General features: G+C 37.9%; 1 protein-coding gene across 1 annotated transcript in view; it reads right to left on the minus strand.

Moving 5' to 3' along the window:
• Window positions 1–3,846: 3,846 nt before the first annotated feature.
• Window positions 3,847–18,754, minus strand: part of LOC145767150 (P-selectin-like) — a 31,242-nt gene continuing 16,334 nt past the window's right edge. Inside the window, exons 3-7 of the mRNA XM_082578913.1 lie at window positions 13,407–13,589; window positions 11,827–12,012; window positions 7,651–7,836; window positions 6,241–6,423; window positions 3,847–5,155 (exon numbers count right to left, since the gene is read on the minus strand). Coding sequence (XP_082435039.1) covers window positions 4,890–5,155; window positions 6,241–6,423; window positions 7,651–7,836; window positions 11,827–12,012; window positions 13,407–13,554 — 969 coding nt within the window. The 5' untranslated portion in view covers window positions 13,555–13,589 and the 3' untranslated portion in view covers window positions 3,847–4,889. The remainder of the gene's footprint in view (window positions 5,156–6,240; window positions 6,424–7,650; window positions 7,837–11,826; window positions 12,013–13,406; window positions 13,590–18,754) is intronic.

Consider the following 18,754-nt stretch of genomic DNA (forward strand, 5'->3'; position numbering starts at 1 on the left):
ACTTGAGGATAAGTAGCTATCTGGCCCACAGTTCAATTGAAATTGCAGTTTCGCAAGGCTACAATTTTGATAATTTTATTTCTCCTAATCTGGCTATAGATATTTGCAGTGTAACAACAGTATCTCACAAACAGTAAGCTACCCTCAATTTATGGTTTAGGCAATGCCTACAAACTGCTGTTTATGTGACAAAGACCCTTGATGTACTGTACGTGTTTTAAACGTTGCTAAAGTAAGTATCATAGATACTCAATTTTCTTCTTCAACAGATTGATCATGTTGGATCAGCTGTGATCTCCCTTATGAACCGCCTCCATTTTGTTATGTCTTTTGTTTTTATTAGTGCTTCCGGCATGCTTTTTATTCCTGTAATTTGCTTGATATTGTAAAAATATTTCATTTATTGTCGTCCTTTTGTTCGCTTGCTTTGCACCATCCCTTGCACCTTGCTCAATGCAAATATTCGTATTTTGATGAAACAAAAACACAAAAAAATTACAAGTTCCACAATTTTTCAAGACATTTATTGTATTCAAAACCATAAGACCTTTGGCGACTTCGGGTCTCAATTGCCGGGTTACGTCCCTAGCGCAGCCAGGATCCAACATACTTCGCTGATGAAAACTTTCTCAGTATGGAGGACCGACCATTCGTATAAAGAGTAAACTTGAAACAGTTACAGTGTGTATAGAGAAGCACCGTCAGATGTCAATATGAGGTTCATTTGTAAAAATCCGCGCTCACATTTGCTCGATTAAATTAGAATAGATTAATAGATTTTAGTGACGTTATCAAATTCTGAAGACTCTGGGATCTATTTTGCGTAGTTGCACATTCACGAAGTTCCCTCACAGCTTCGCGTTCATCTAAGCACAATCTCTTTGCCACTTCAATGATTTTGTTTTCTCCGTGTGTCATTACTGTGTCTTCTGGCCAAGTAGTTGGATCAAGTAGCCTATTTTACAAGCGGTAATACATGACGAGTCTGTTGAATTCAACAAGCGATCTTGGATGGAATTTCCTAAGTGATGATAGAAGATGCGGGGATTGATTGGCGGGCTATTTATGCAATTGTTTAAATGCAATTCCACACATTTGAATTCTAAATTTTCTTCAGCGTCCTTGGCAATGCGATAATGTCGCCCGGGTTCGTTCCTACGTATTTCATATAATTTTGCAAGATTGTTAATTTTGTTATCTGCATCCCAAATAGTAGGCCTACATGTTCTGTTTTACAGTTCGAGGCTTACTTCGGATAAATGTTGCAAGAAATCTTACATCAAAGCCAAGTCCAACAAGAAATCCGTGGATGTTATCTTCTACATGAGTCCTTGATATTTCGCACGTTCCCGAGAATCTCTTGTGTCGCTACTAGCTCCCTTTTTGAAATGTTTGACAAGTGCTAGGAAATGATTCCAAACTGCATTAATTATGCGGAAAGTCGAAGCTACCCAACGTGTGTCCATGTCCAGTACCCTTCCGATTTTCAACAACTGCACCTCAACAGCCGCTGCACATTCACCCAATTCCCTGCTATTTTTAGGAGAAGCGTGCTAAAGGCTATAGAGCTTGTCCATGAAAGATCGAAATCGATTCACATTACTGACTGAATTTACAACATCACCAACCGATAATTCCAATCTATGATTTGCACAATACCACACCACAATGTCTGGAAATTCATCACAAAGCAATTTTGCCACACCACTTTTGCGACCTAACATCACAGCCGCGCCATCACACACAACACCAATCAAACAAGGAGATAGAAATGTTTTAGACATGCCATATGATCTTAGGCAGCTCATCAGGGAATCAGAGATGCTATTCGCCCTAAGACTAGAGAGCTCTACAAGATCTAGTCTACTAATACATTCACAGGTTCGCTTCCGTCAAGACTGGTACGAAGATAAAATATTAGAGTTGATACGCGGCTCAACGTGGTTGACTCATCAAGAATTATTCTAGGTTTCTTAATTCAAGGATTCTCAACAATTTTTTTGAATAGATTCGTTCTCATCCGGGTCCTCATCTCTATACTCCTACATGCTGCACAATATTCTTGCAGGCTTTACGTGAATGTAAAATACGTCCCATTTCACGTCCAGTTCTTGCACATCTATATCACTCTCGAAGATGTTATTGGATTTCCTTTTTGACTTGATACGCAGTTCGAAATACAGTATTTTTGGGTGACCTCTTTTCCACGGGAATATTGTGCCTCAACTGCACTTGAAATACGATTTTCCTTCGACTGTGACGGAAAAATTAATTGTGACGTAATAACGTGGCTCAATAAAATATTAGAATGAGTGTAAACGTCAGGGTGTGGCGATAGGACAATCAAGCTGCCTGAAGGTTGCACAATAACGGATCGAATGAATGGTACAAATTTCAAACACCATTTTAACGCTACTTTGAACAAGGCAAAGCATAATAAGAGCATGAAATATTTGAGATTCCGGAACGCCGTTCCGGGCAAATCAACTTTTTGATTGAGCTTCCGGAGCGGCGCTCCGGCTGAAATCCAGCCCTGGGCTAGGCCTATACATATTAAACCTAACTGGATTCAACAAAAATTTGAACTTAGACTTCATTTCAGTAATAACTGGATAACAACTGCTAAATATCCATGTCGCCGGATTATTTGAAAATCTCCAGCCCAACTTAAATAAAAGGCCAGACCAAAAGTAGCACAATCTTTTTATTATAAAGACAATCCAAAGATTCAATATTCGTAAATTTGCATTGAAAAAAAAATTAAATGACAATCTTTGTCATTTACACTTGCACAACAAATGTTATTTACACAACTATCTTATCCCTTAAAAGTACTTACCAATTACCATGTGAAGCTGTTGGGAGGTTTAAGAAAAAGAAGGGCCTAGCTTTATGGAATAAATCTTCAATCGTTATCGAATCATCTTTCATGACGTTCAGGAAACACCGAACCCGTGAGCGTATTTGTCATTTATACGTCGCTGCAGCAAATACGGTGTTTTGACAGGTAGACACTTTAACATTGTACCATAACATTTGTTGATTCTCGGTTTGAACTTTGTCCGGTAATTACAGAAAAAAAGAGTAATGACAGAGGTAGGCACCGAACCCACCTCAGCGAAATGACTACTTCCCGAACCCTCAAACTGCCAGGCCACGCTACGACCTTGAAATGTTCACTTAATTAAACAGGTTGAATGCATGTGCATTGTGCAACCCCAACTGCCTAACAAATAATGTATAATTATTACTTAACAGAATGATTAGGAACCTATTGTCAAGCACCTGGGCTTGTCTGCTTTTTTGACTTGTCTTGCAGGCTAAAAAATACCTTTATACTGTATTGGGCTATAAGTTTTGGAATTCAAGCCGCTTCAACTCCGAAAAATTCAAAAATCTGTCCACAACAACAAAGTTTTCTTCATTATATGATATAATTTACAGCGGCCGCAAATATAGTTCACGCGGGACGCACTTTGGGTAATCCAGATCTAAACCCTTCCTAACTATGTTTCGATTGACTGAAGGAATCTTTATCCTCGGACCGAGAAAGCTTCTTTGAGAGATTAATCCTGGCAGTTTCGCATAGGCTACTTGTAGAGGCTTTAAACCACTGACGTAAGCCCGGTCACCGAGTTGGACACAATGACGTTTCCGATAGTTGATGTGTTGTTGCCTGTGAATCATTCCATCCATTAGGTGCTGCTGAATGAAGTGCGTTGCTCAAGCGCACACTCCGAAGGTCAAACCAGCGCTTCTTGGTATTGCAATTTCTTTGTTCGTAAAGTCAGGCGCCTAACCAACTGATCTGTCGTGGCGGCAGTTTTAGTTTCAGATTAGAAACTGTTTTATATTAATAAGATTTATTGTTGATTTGACGGAACATAGGGGCTCATATTTCTCGAAATTCGAACTCTCCCTTAGTAAGATTAAGTTGTAATAGCTTAATTGTTGCTAGGATGAAGGTTAAAGTGAAAGTTACAAATTGATCATAGGGAAAATAGGATAATATGGGTCAATTGATAATATGGTCCACCCTTGTTTGCGTGAATACAGCAGCATGGTGATTGAGTTTTGGTAGGAGTTGTTATAATTTTTGCTTGAACACAAATAACTTACAGAGTTGGAGCTAGTGCGATTAGAAAAATGGTTAAAAGTTTAAAACATTCACAGAGCATCAGTGCATAGTGTAGCAGGAACTTTTAAAGTGATTTGTTTATATTTGATGGGAAAATGAGACATTTTAAAAGGTCGTGCTGTTGTGTAATATGGCTCACGTGGTTTTGTGCAATAGCTATGGGCTAGTGGCCCATATTACACTACTGGCAGTGAAATTATATTTAAAGTTAAATAAAACTGTAAATATAAAAACCAGGACCAAAAATGGACACTTGAGGCCTGTGGTGATCTAACTTAGGCAAAGTTATGTTTTTGCTACAATACCCAATAACTTTTTTTTGTTATGGGTGTATCAACTTTTATACTGTACAAGGTGTTCTTGGTTTGTTGTTTTGATTGTGCTTTTGGTTTCTTGGCTTGATTAAAGTCTTTTAATTATTAAATTATTTTTACATATTTAAGAACTGGATAGTTAACCGAATCAACATTAGACAAGGAACAGTTGATTTTCTTTTAACAGATTAGGTGGTCCCATGGTGGTCCATATTACGCAGGAGTTGTGTAGCATGAGCTACAGCCAGGTCAAAATTTAACGGAAGTCTGTGCGGATGTGTAAGGTTTTCGGTCTTTGTTTTCCAGCTACTTTTTTAATACTAAAGTCTAGTCTACCAAAAAACCTGGTTTTGTGAAAAAATAAGGTAGTATGGGAGAGCTATTGCAATTTCTGCTTAGGTGGCCCATATTTACCTCTCTTCCCTGACGTACATGCATTAAAAACACATGGCAAGCACTGTAAAAACAAGCATAAAGAGCGAAATAAAATTGTTGCAGATATGCGCTGCATCAGAGCTTAATCGACATGTTGGTTCCTTTGCAGACCAACGCCTTGAATCCAAGCAAGTTGCACTTTCAGAGCCGGTGAGTTGGTATCCCGCGTCACATGTGAACTTTACTTGGTCACCTTCGTAGTATATGTTTAGATCGGGAGAAACAGACAACTTTTGGAAAGGTTCGAATGTGGAACAGTATGGCAGAGCTGTAAAAAAGTTATTGTATTAGTAGGGGAGGGGGGGGGGGGGGGGGTATTTTAATTGCAACTTTGGCTCTGATTTTAAGATACAACAGTTAACAAACTAAGACTTTTGGCATAATTTGTTTGAAGCCTATCTTCCTACAATAGAAATAATCTACTTTAAGGCGAAAAGCAATTTTCCCCACAACAAAGGTCGGATTTTTCATAGAAATACTTACCTGGAATATTCTTTAAAAACATGCCTCATAATTGTATCGGAGCCCCAACTGACGAAGTTAGGCTACGGCCCTGATTGAATGGCAGTCCAGCTTATTAGCCTACTTCAGTTGATTCATATTCAGTGCAAGTAGGCCATAAGTGATAGGCTGCATTGCTTTCACAAGTAAAGAAGCAAAAAAGGCTACAAACTGAAACCCACTTAGCCTACTTATTGTAGCAAATAAGACAGTAATTCTCACTTATTATTATAAAGACACAGTAGCTAAAGCAGAAAGAAATTTCAAGTCTATCATAATTGCAGACCAACAGCGTTACGCTTAGACATTAACACACTACCAGCAGTTCCTTCAAGCGCCATAGCTTATGCGCAGTTACTAGAGCCCATTAAATAAGTGGCATATCATTGTATCACTTAGCTTGTTTTTCATATAAAAGCAACTTATATAAAATTTAGCAGTCGGATTCTTGTTTTTAACGTTGATTCAATGTTTTTACGAAGATTCTACTAACTACTCAACAAGTTATCAAGCATTCACAAGCAATTTGGTGCTTGCCAATGAAGCAGCCAGCGTGATTGTTTTTAACGTCACGCTTCATTGCACAGAGCTGCGGGAAAGGTCTATTTCAGTACGTACGCCAGTAGTAAAGATGCAATAATAAAGATGTCATATCTCATGGTGGGTCGCACAATAAAACTTGCATTAAAAGCGGGTCGCGAACTAAAAAAGGTTGGGAAGCACTGGGCTTAACAACTCTGTTGGGCTTTAATTAATTAAATTAACCAGGCTCGGATGCTCGATTTTCGCAATCCTACGCGTTAAATTTTATAACTTAATTACGGCTGCAACGTCCAATCAATCAAGACTTACCTCGGCATCTTGGTACACGATCGGAAGTCCACGAACCTGTGTTTAAACAAGTTGCACTTTTTTTACCAATCAATTTGTATCCTCTATCACAGCTGAACGTTATTTGTTCATTTTGAAAGTAAAATCTCTGCCAAGGCGAAACTTTCATTTTGCGACGAACAAATGTAGTGCAGATAGCCACCCCTGTAAAATATCTTGTGAGTTAAGGGAAGTAAAGAATAATGTCAAGTTTGCTTTAATAAGTTATATCGGTGTGGTTTTATATAAGAGTTTTGAACACAAGTAAGTTTCAAAATCCTCACTTGATAAGCCAATAAAGAGTCAATCTAGAATTGTTAGATTAATTTTTAAATTCAGGTTAATAAAGTCAATTTTAATGTACACTAATATGCTTTTACGAATTTCAACGTTGTAACAAAATGCAGTGATGTACGCGCATACAAAAACTATTGACGCCGTCAGCGTTAACGCAAACGTTCGAGAAACCATACGCCGTATGCGTCAACGTAACTTGTAAAAAAAGTTGGCGGCGTCAGCGTCAGCGCATACACTAGCGTAAACTAATTTTGTTTGCTAGGTGCCAAACATTCACACGGTATAAACCACTCGAAACGAACAAGTTTTATTTTGAATTTCCACAAAGAAACACAAGCATCTGAAAATGTTCATCTGACATTTTGCTGTGTTTTGGTTCCAATATGTCTTTGCCCATTGAAAACATTCTTTCAACTGCAGCGCTGGAAGGTATCGGCGTGTTGTAGCGAAAAAAATACATTAAAAGTATGCGTTGACGCTATGCGCTAAAAAACTGCGAAAACTTTACGGCGTAGACTCAAGCGCAAACTATCCAAAAAAATGTGGCCGCAAGCGTTAGCGCAAACAAAAAGTCTACGCCGCAAGTATGCGGCGTAGAATTACGGCGTATACGTACATCTCTGACAAAATGTGATCAAAACCAGCGTGGCACAGCAAATTTAGAATGATACTCAGGACCATTGAGGAGATAATTTCAACCTAAGACCGTTAATATGCCCGAGTCCAAAATGAAAACGCTCCTGCTGTACCTCACAGGAAAGCACAAGTAAAACCAGTTACGAAAAATGTTTTTTCCTCCCAAAAGCAAATGTTGTTTCTACAATAAACCAAAAGTCTGATGCCAAATAACTATTACAAAAGAACTAGCTGTGTTTGCTTTCAGTTGCAGGCTTCCGTGCAATTTTTTGGGTCTGGGTTCTCCCCCAGCTTAGGCACCCTGTTGACGCTACTGTTTATGCCAAGTTTTTCAGAATAATACTTAAAATATTCGAATCTGAAGGTCATGAATTTCCATATGGCCATAACTCTGCTTAAATGTATTAAGTTAAAAAGCATAAAATAAGCTGCTGAAAAATCTAATTTGTCGCAACTTACCTTGGCATCTTGAGATCTCGGAAGACCAATTTCCTGTAGTTAAGCAAGTCGCATTTTCATTTCCAACCGGTTCGAAATGTCGAAAACAACGGATCGTGATTTGTTCGCCTGGGTAGTAAACTTCCAGTTCAGGCGAAATGAACGTGAAAGGTCGATAACCAAGACGTATCGAGCATGTATTCGCATCTGAAGAATAATCACAAAAAATGTAAGATTACAATAGCCAGTGACAAGGTGAAAGAACTAACCTGAATTTTCACTTTCTATATTTTGTTTGGTATATTCCCAGGGGAAAATTAGAAAACTGAACCTACTCGGGAATTTATGAGAAAAAACGCCAACTTTTATCAAACCATATTTTGTAGCCTATACGACAAGCTTCAATACTTATTTCACCAACCATTTTGAAAATTCGACCATGTTGGCATTGTTTATGATCATGGTCTTCGCGTACCGCTCTCTCATAATTCAATTTCGTCCATATAGAGAAATATGTTGTCCAAATCATTCTTGGTCTGCCTTCGTTTCTATTACAATTTATTTTTCCTTTTATCGATCATTAGATTTTTGCAAGGAGTTTGCCGTCGCTTAGTGTGTGTCCGAAATATTTTAATTTTTTTCTTTTAAATATGTGTAAGAGCATTTTGTTTGAAATATTCAATAATCTTCATCGTTAGTGATCTTTTGCTTCCATGAAATTTTTAGCATTCGCTTGTATGTTCAGAGCTCGAAGGCATCGATCCTTTTCTCTATTTGATTGTGACACTGTCCAAGTTTCACATTGGATATAAAAGTTTTTTTGTCTTATCCAGGCTCGCGTCTTGTAATTGAAAACTTAAATTAAGTGGACTGAAAGGCAAAGAAGCCAATCTTCGTGTCCACTTTCAGGCATGCCTTTCTTGACATTGACACAACTACAATGCTCTTGAGCGGTGTCGAACTATAGCACCCTCTCGAATGTCTAACCAGATCTCTCACCACTGCTACATAAAATGACATATACCCCACTAGCCCAACCCTCCAAAAAACGTGGCCAGTTGTAAAAAGGTAAAATTTTAACCTATATCAAATGTTGAAAGTTTTCACGTTGCAAGTTTGTAAGCTACAGCTTTTCACGATCATCTAGCGAGTGATGAAAATGACTGATAAATGATGTAAGCAGGTTGTGATATTGAATCGCACTTTAAAGGAAATTATAATCTCAATTAATGCACAATATTTTGAACAATTGTCAAATATCAGTGAAACGTTTTTTTGCAACTATCTTCCAAACCATTAACACTAGACAAAAGCCAGCACCAAATTCGCTTCACCGACCCCAAAGACATAATGAGATACAGAAACAATAAATAAGACAGATAAACAAAAAAATTGTTGTCTTGTGGTTAGATATTAATTATAATTGGGAACAGGTTACTGGAGTGTCTAATGGTTTTGAGAGCATCATTAATTTGGTATCTTTAGCAATAATTTTTAAATTAAATTCTTTACCAATTGAATTAACATTGTCCAATGTTTCTTGAAGATCTTCTTACGATTCAGCTAACAGAACAGTATCATCAGCATAGCGTAAATTTATTATAATAAATACGCCGTCTTTTATCCCGTTCATATTGTATCAATGCGCTGAAAAATCATTTCTGTATATGAAATTAAAAAGATATGCAGAAAGTACATATCCTCTGCGTACTCCACTCTTGATGTGAATTCCATTAGACCAATATCTTTTCATGCAAATAAATATTTTTGGTTCCAATACAAAGGTTAATACATTGTGCATATTAAGCCTATATGTGCAATTGTGTAGTTCAATTGACTTTTATCTCAGGGCATAGTAGCCTAAAAGACAGTGATTTCCCGACTGGCCCACACCCAAAAATCTCAACCGGCCAACATTTAAAAATCCAACCTGCCCACCGGGAAAGTTCCCAAATTCTCGGTGGGCTAATCCGCCCATGTAATATGCCGCTCGTGAAGTTTTGCTGAAAGCAATTTGATTGGTTGAACTATACCTACGATTGAACAAAACAGTTTGATGTACTGCAAAGAACTTAAGGTGAAACTGAGTAATCTAATTGATTTTTAGATAGCCTACAGAAGCATAAAGTATTTGAAATGAAAAGCTATTTCACAAACGTATTTTTGCAGCCATGATACAAAACAAGAATTTATCGCATTTTTTGCTTATGTGTTGGTATGATTTTATTTTTCAAGTTTATTTTATATAGCCTACATAACTTTATTTTATAGTTTTTGTGATTTTGCATAAATACAACAAAAAAATATTAATAAATAAACAAGCCGCTGGCCCTCCGAAAAAATTTAACCCAAATATTATTGCAAAAATCCAACCAAAAGGTTTTGCAAATCAAGTTTAAAAGATTGGATTTACACCTTTAGACAAGTGGTTTTCAAGAAATTTTTTTTTTCTTGTTTCATTTTCAGCAAGGAAAATTTATGTGACCTACTATCGTTTTTATGCTTGCCGGAAACTACAAATCGATTTATAAACAGAGGATAACAATTTATTCTAACCCAGAGTAATGAGTCTCTTGATTAACCTACACTTACTTGGAGACGACATCAGGTTAATAATTTTAAACTAATATTTGAAAACCATTTCTAGCTCCCAGCATTGCAAAATCACTGTCAGTGCATCTACCTACAGTACCTACAGTACATAGAGAGCACACACAAACATTTTCTTCTTGCTATAAAAAGTCAACTTTTCCATCATAGCCTAGCAACAGCTCTCATGTTGGTCTGCAATGCAGAACAAAATTAATTTATTGTCTTTTTCTGTCAAATGTCTCTAAAACAGCGAGAGCTGTGAGAGCAAGTGGTAATGTCGACTGCTAAGCCGAGTGGTGGAAACATCTGCGCAACTCTCGGAAGAACGTGGGTTCTACAATCTACATCACTTCAGAGTACGCGGCTGTGTCTCAGCAAGCCACTTAGGGGCATGCCAAAAAAGTAGCAGCTGACTCTAAGAATATATTTCCCTTTGCTGCTTATTGTTCTGCTGCGTTGCTTCTGTGGTCGCAGTGTACGATGTGTTTGCACAATGTGTGTAAAATAAAACATGATTATTATTATAATTGCGTTGTTAGTGATTTTATAGTGAACTTTTACGTCTACTACTTGATAATTCATAAAACCAGCCAACTTCTAGCAATTTATCCGCCGCGTTAGCTCAGTTGGTTATGTTCCAGACTGAAGATCAAGCGACGCTAGTTGGGTTTTCGGGGTATGCGCTTGGGCAACGCATCTCAGGACTGCTCGCCATTCAACGGTACCAAGTGGATGGAATAATTCTTCTGCAACAACACTTCAACTATCGGAAGCTCCACTCTGTCAATCGCGGTGACCGGGTCTGTGTCAATGGTATGTTTTAAAGCCTCTACAAGTATGAGAAACTGCCAGGATTAAGTTCTCAAAGACGCTTTCCCAGCCCGAGGATAAAAGATCAAGTCAATCAATTTTTCATTTTACAATAGCCGTTACCATTTTACATGTATCTTTTACTGAAAATTTGTATTTTTGTTTGCTTTCATTTCATGATCAAGCAGGTTTAGCCATTCGTGCAGCACAGGGTTCAGCGTGTCTGACCGACGACTGCGTTACGCCAACTCTCTACGATTTGCACCGCATTGCGATCATAAAATATAATTTTTATAGTATCGTAACAGTTTTAGATTTGATTACTAGCGTCAGTAACAGTATTCACATTTTCAACTATTGAAAAGTGCTGCTGTATTTAAAAAAGAATTCACTTATTTGCGGCTCATTTGTTAATTTGCCATGGTCCATTAGATGAAAAACCTTTACATTTCTCAATTACATTAGATTCTCACAACTGATGTGCGTTGCTTCGCAGTTAGCCCTGGAGCAGCTCTCAATGTCTAATAATGATGATATTACAAATAACGAGTAATTATCACAATGTCAATTAGCACAGTTTCTTATAAAGGTGATTGTTATAAAGCAACAAAACAATTAAACTTTGACCCCCACCCCAGTTAATTAATTTATTTGGTGAGTGAGGTATTAATTACACTGATTGTTATGACATGAAATCTGAACACATTCAAAGTGGCATCTACTAATGTGTAAAAACGAATGTGGGGTAGTGTGAGTACTTAATAAAATTGTTTCAAAACCTAAATCAAGGCTTACATTGACGACATTCTTGTTCAGCTGAGGACCAGTTTCCTGTTTGTAAACATTTTGCATTTTCACTTCCAATTAATTCGTATCCTCGATCACAACTGAACTGGACTTGATCACCTTCAAAGTATTGTTTCTGCTGGGGGGTGAAGATCATATTAGTCGAAGGAAGAGGTGAGGGACAGCTGGCAAGATCTGTACAAAGAATCAGGGCTAGGGTTGCAGAATAGGGAAAAGTCATAGAAATAAAATAAACTATTTTTGGTTATAATTTCACGTAGTTTACTCCTCGGGGCTAATGATAAGCGTTTTAAATAATGCTTTTGGAACATTTTCAGAATATGGAGCTAGACATGCAAAACAAGGATAATATCGTAACATGTTACTGCTCTCCATTCAGCGGCACCCAGTGGTAGAAATAATTCGCAGATAGCTGGTATAATCGGTCTAAATCTGATACAAAACTAAAAGTGAGCCATGTCGTTAAAAGACCTCATCAGTTGTTGAGCAACAAAAAATAAAACCATAACAATATTATAAACCCAGTTGATTGCCTTATTTGGTGAGGAAAATATGATCTGCAACTGATTGTTATGACATAATTACTCACAGACCTAACAAAAGCTCTCCCAGGCTTTGACACGGCTACCAGAAAATTGTGGTCGACTGCAAACCGCATAAGAACAAAACAAACTAAAACAAATGACAACCTTTATCGATGGAGGATGACAACTCAAAACCAAACTGCCCAAAATGCAATGCCCCAAATCAGTCCATAGACCATCTCATATTGGAGTGTCCAGTAACCAGGGTTGGAAGTAAGGACTAGTTGTCACTATTCGATAGCGTTATTCGTTGCTTTCTGAATATCGAATGCTTATACCCATTCTGTTTAAAAATAAATATCGAATGCGCGTTATTCACTGCTTTTTTATGCAAGCAACGAAATCATTATTCGTTTTTACCTAATCAATATTTAAGAGAACTGCTGAATCACTTTTGTTGTTCACTTACTTCGTCGTCAAAACGAATTTACGAGATTTAGTTTTCGGATTACTATCCGACCTAGTCCCCTTCCGGTTTTCGAACTTTAAAGGATTAAAGAAAATTTTGCGACTACACGGTTCAGAAAAACCATGCCAGTGAGAGTCGTTAACAGTGTTGTCAACTTTGCGGTTTTCCCGCAAGTTTGGGCTTGTTTTTTTTTCAAGTTTGCGGGTTGCGTGTTATTTTGTTTAATTATTTTTAGTAATTGCTATTTATTGCTTTTTTAAGTATCGATAGCGGAAAGTCATTGCTTTTTTGGAAACGATCGAATAGTGAAATAGTCATTGCTTTTTGACTAACGACTTCCAACCCTGCCAGTAACCAAGCTTCAAGAAGGATAGGCCTACCTCACAGCCCACCAATGCAACAAGATCCTCATAGATTGGCTGAAAAAAAACTGCTTTGATATATAGCGTTATACAAATCAACAAAATAGCATAAAGCCTGATAATATTCAAAGAATAATTTGTCATGTGCAAAAAATAATGTTGGGTAGTGCAAGTACTTATAAAAAAAAATTTAAAACCTGAACCAAAGCTCACATTGACGACATTCTTGTTCCGCTGAGGACCAGTTTCCTGTTTGTAAACATGTTGCATTGTCACTGCCAATTAATTGGTATCCTCGATCACAACTGAACAGAACTTGTTGATCTTCATAGTAAATTCTCCAAAAAGGAGACAAAATCATATTAGAACGAAGGGGCGTGGGACACCTACCACGAACTGCACAAAGAATCAAAATTAGATGTATGCTCGGCTTACATAGTTGGGAAAGTCAAATTATTAAAATGAACTATTTTTGTTCATGATTTCACGTAACTTAAACCTCGGGGCTGATGATGAGTGTGCCTATTATAAGTAATATTTTCGGAACACTTTTCAGAATCTGGAGCAAGAGATATAAAATATGGATTAAAATTTTGTGATCACATTAAAAACAAGGATGATATTATGATATCTATCGAAGAATATATTTAAAGAATATAAATGAAAGAAAATCCTTTTTTTTAAAGTTAAACAATTGCGAGTTTACATGTTTAGGCTACCAGCAGCTGATCAGATTCTCAAGCTTTTGTCCTTGCAATTACGCGAGAAATAGCCTACAGTACAAAGGATGTAGGTAATGGTTGTTTAACTTTTGTCTGTAACTTTAACTTAATTGTTAACTTTAACTGTAACTTTAGCTTAACTGTAACTTTAACTTTTGTCTGTAACACCTTCGCCTGTGTTAAAGCTTGTAGCCTACTGTTTTTTTTTGTGTTTTGAAGATTTTTGTATATTTGAATTCAGAGAACACTTGAAGTTAGTCAACCTTAAAGAATACATTTATAAGGATCTACAAGGGCAAGTAAAATGATTTAAAAATGATTTTTGTGATGGTTTAAACGAACACAAAAATCTGCAAATTCAAAATACTAAAATTTTGCCTTAATTGGTTTTAACAAGGTGTTCAGTGAACACCTTGAATATACGCCATTTCCGTCCACCAGCATTGTGCGCCGTAGCCTATTTGGTCCATCTTTTCTATGTATAAATTAAGCTAAAGGTACCACAGTCAGCTTTGGTTACTGAGAAGATACGGCTCACCCTACTAGGCCTTCAGCACTAATGAGAATAGGGTGGCCAGTTCCCTTTTCTTGGTCGATTTTCTTTCAGCGACTTTGCCCACCAAATTCATTACCGTGTTTACTTGATTGCAAGCCGCGGCTTATAAAGTTTTTTTCCCATCATGTTTGTGGCTTAAATTCAAGGGCAGCTTACAATCAAAGGCGGCTTACATTTTTTCTTTTTGCTTTTTTCCTTGTCGACTTTGCCATAGATGTTTTTCCGTACTGCGTTGTGAAGTTGTGATGTGCATTTTAAATTGTCACATGCATTTATGACGTGCATTCGAAAGAAAAAAAGGAGTTGTCAGTTTCATTTATGGACAGGGTTGCCAACCTTGCGGTTTTCACGCCCAATTGGGCTGGTTTTCGTCCTGAGTTGCGGGATTTTTTTGAAGGTTGCAGGTTGCGGTTTTTTGGGCTGGTTTGAGTAATGTTTCAGCGTTGCGTGTAAACAGTATTTGCGGCTTACATTCAAGGGCGGATTACATTAAATTTTTAACACTATCACATGCGGCTTACAATCAAGGGCGGCTTATAATCAAGTAAATTAATCAATCAAGTTACAATCAGTTCTCCCTGGGTAGAAGTGAGCGGTGTATTTCGACAATCCGCTTAAGCCGAGTATTGAACCAGTTTCACATTATTGAAAAGCCACTGTCTTATCTGCTTCGCCATCTCACCGCTGTGTCTCAAAGGTATTTTAAACAGGCTATTTGCTGTAGTGGTTTACTGTTTACTTTACGTCAGAAAAAATGTAGGTTAATAATAAAAAAAATTTCAAACCATTAAAGTACCTTACGCCCATGCTGACACAGCGCCTCAACAAGTAGGCTACATGTCATATTCACTTATAAACATTTTTTAGATAGGTATGGTTTTGGAATCATCCATTTAATCTAGAATCGTCACTGATTTGCAAACAAATTTTATAATAGCCAAGGACAAATTTATTTAAACCGCACTCAAATACAATTTTTTTATGAGCTTATTTTATTGAAAGCAAAGTCTGATTGGTTTGCTGTAACCCGATCAAATCGTTATGAATTAGTAATGTTTGAAACAAATCGAACAAATAGTAAGGTCAAAATAGGAAATATATGGGCTGACCCGAAAAAAATTGCAAGAAAACGTTTTATTGGTTTTTCTTTTGGCTTAACCTCAATAGAACAACATATGAAAAGTTTTCCAAGATTTGAGCATCACAAAGTCTGAAATATGACGTCACAAAAAGTGGCCTATTGCAGGTAAAAAATCTCTCTGGACTGTCAATTGTGAACCAACATAGCTGTTGATCCATAATTTGTTGACAATGAATTTATAAAATAAGTGTCTAGTGTTGTTATTTTTCCATTATAATAGAATATAGATAGATTTTGCTTGTGTTACAATTAATATTATGACGTCATTGTTATGTCATGATGCCTGTAAGAGATAGCCGCCTCTAAGCAAGCAGTTTCACTGAGCGATTGTTACTAGGGTGGACTGAAACATTTTTTTTTCCAAAAAATCCCCCTCCAAAAACCTGGCAAATGGCCTAAAACTGGTTTGGGGGTGTTGCCCGCTAAACTGGTCAAGCCCGGGGCCGATAAAGGTCATGGAAAGGTCAAATTTCATAAAATTTCCGTAACTTTTGAACCAATTATGATAGAAAGGTGAAACTGGTCTTAAAAGATGCAGAAGGGCAAAGTTTCTATCTGTTGTAAGAGTAAAGTCTTATCTATCTTCTTCAGAAATAGAAATATTTCCAAAAAACTGCTTTTTAGAGGTCTGAGACACTAAAATATGGAACAAAACTTGTAATTTGGTGAAGTTGAACAAGACAGGTAATGCTATAGAAGATTACCTATTAAGGAATGATCAACACAATGTACAGTAGGCGTGAACATCTAGGTCAATCATCTGTTCTCGTCCTACCAACGATCGATATGTACCCCGGCGACAAAACATGTATTCTAGCCACACTTGACTTCACCTGTAAGCTCGCAACAAGGCACAACATTCCACCTGTTATAAGTTTTGATCAGCCATTATTTTAGAAGGCTTCTGAAATTGTTAACGAAGTTGAAGACTCAAGTCCACTAAAAGAAATTGTCTTGTTACTTGGTAGTTTCCATACACTCATGAATCTGTTGGGTACCATCAGGACATTGATGGAGGGAAGTGGACTGAAGGAAGTCCTAGAAACAATCTATGGCGAGAATGCTGTGGTACACATGATGAAGGGAAAGGCTGTGCAGCGTGCGCTTCGAGGACATCTCCTGGTAGACCATAGTGTCTCACCAACCAAATTGTCTCAGAGATCATTGAATGTGACCCAGAGTTTGAGATTTTCCTGCTTGAACTTGAGCAATTATACAAACTGAGGAAGGTATTATAGATGTCGCCACATTATTCAGATCAGCGAGCACGGATATGCTTGTTTGTTCAGTTTCGAGAAGAAATACGAGTTGTCTGAAATTTCGAAAACTAGCAAGCTTTGGTTGAACTATCAGCGGATTCAGTTCAGTTGTTTTTATTTCTGACCATCATATCAAAACAATACACGTCAACATAGCAAAGGTCGAGAAAAGGGTAGCAGCGACAAAACGCGAACGTTAAAACGTGCTTGAGACCGAAGTAAGTTATTGAGTTGAAAGAAATTTGGCACGGTCGCAAAACCTTCAGAAAAATTTAAGATATAAAGGGAAAATAAAAAAAGAAAAAGTTACAAAAAAAAAAACACAACTAAACAACATATATTTAGGCTATAGCTTTATTAGCCCACATAGCTTTAGCTGATATATTTAAGATTTGTATGGACAGTTGCTATGAAGATCGGCCATGGTGCGTTATCAAGAGTGCTGATGGTCGTAAGGGGAACACGTCTTGATGCGTTTAGCTCATAGCAAAGAAGAGCAAGTTGGAAATTGTTGGGAATTGTCCGAGAACTTATCGAGGCCGATCGCACTGGATCATGGGAAATGCATCTCCATACCATATCCGACTCTCTGCCAATATTTGCTGCCGCGGGTCACCCAAATTATCTGAAGTCAGCTTACCTATATCTCCAAACGATTACTGTCTTAGAGATTGACACCTTGATGTGTTTCAGATGTTCATGCAAGGATACCGTGTCATTCGGTCGAGTGACAAATTGTGGGCTGGACTAGGTTGCAACTTGGTGATCGAACAGACGCTAATGAGATCACTGAAAAGTACTGGGGGGCTTACACGAGGCAGTGGAATGACGGAACATCAGCGGACCATCTGGACGATGTTGTCTCCTGTATCATCTGCCTACTGTGCTATGCAAGAGTTTTGTGATATGAGATATACAAGCAGTGAACAGGCGAAGAGGAAACTTCAGCAAGAATTTCAAGGGACACAGTAGAACGGACTAAATTGGCTACTACACTCGAACTCTATAGCCTATTTAAAGATGAGATCACACTGCGCAATATCATTACTGGGATGAACGCTGGCGCTGACGTGAATGTACACAACCCTTTTTCTGTTGGTATGGAAATTGTTGCCAAAATGGATGGCCAGTTGATATTTTCGTATTCACATAGACGAAACACAAAGGTGAAAACATTGGCATCAGCGAAGGCAATCAAGGTTGCAGATGAGCGATTGATAGAACCATCACTCCTGTTTCAGAGGTTTATGGTTGCGTCGCAGTCTGGAGACCTAAGCTCGGATAAAGTGATGCAGTACGAACTCTGCCCATATTCACCATCTTTGTTTGAAGCTCAAAATCTATTACGCAAGCCAGACAAACCTGCCCTGCTGGAAGCAATACGGAACTATGCCGCTTCTGTGGAAAGTGCTGTTCTTCGGACTGCATCAAAGACAGAGCACTACGGCCTAGATGGGGGTCCTCTCTTACATCGACTGAAATGGACAGAAGGATGCACATACAGTTCAATTGTGGATGATTACGTATCTTTCACAACAGGGTTGTATGGTAAAGCAACTGTCGTTTGCGATGGATATGGAGGGCCCAGTACAAAGGATAACGCACACCAAAGACGGAAGACCTCTGCTACTAGAAAGTCAATGTGACCGAATCTACCAAATTTGTTGGGTGAAGCAAGACTTCCTGTCAAATGATACCAACAAGCAGTCACTCGTTGATATGATATCAACTCGACTAAAATAGTGTGACTGTTGTGTGGTGAAAGCAGAAGGGGATGCAGATGTAGACATAGTACGAGCAACGGTGGATTCATCTAAACTGAGAAACACCACGCTCATTGGAGAGGATACAGATCTCCTCATTCTGCTTCTCTACTATGGTGA

This window comes from Aplidium turbinatum, chromosome 3, assembly GCF_918807975.1.
Source record: "Aplidium turbinatum chromosome 3, kaAplTurb1.1, whole genome shotgun sequence".
Lineage (NCBI taxonomy): Eukaryota > Metazoa > Chordata > Ascidiacea > Aplousobranchia > Polyclinidae > Aplidium > Aplidium turbinatum.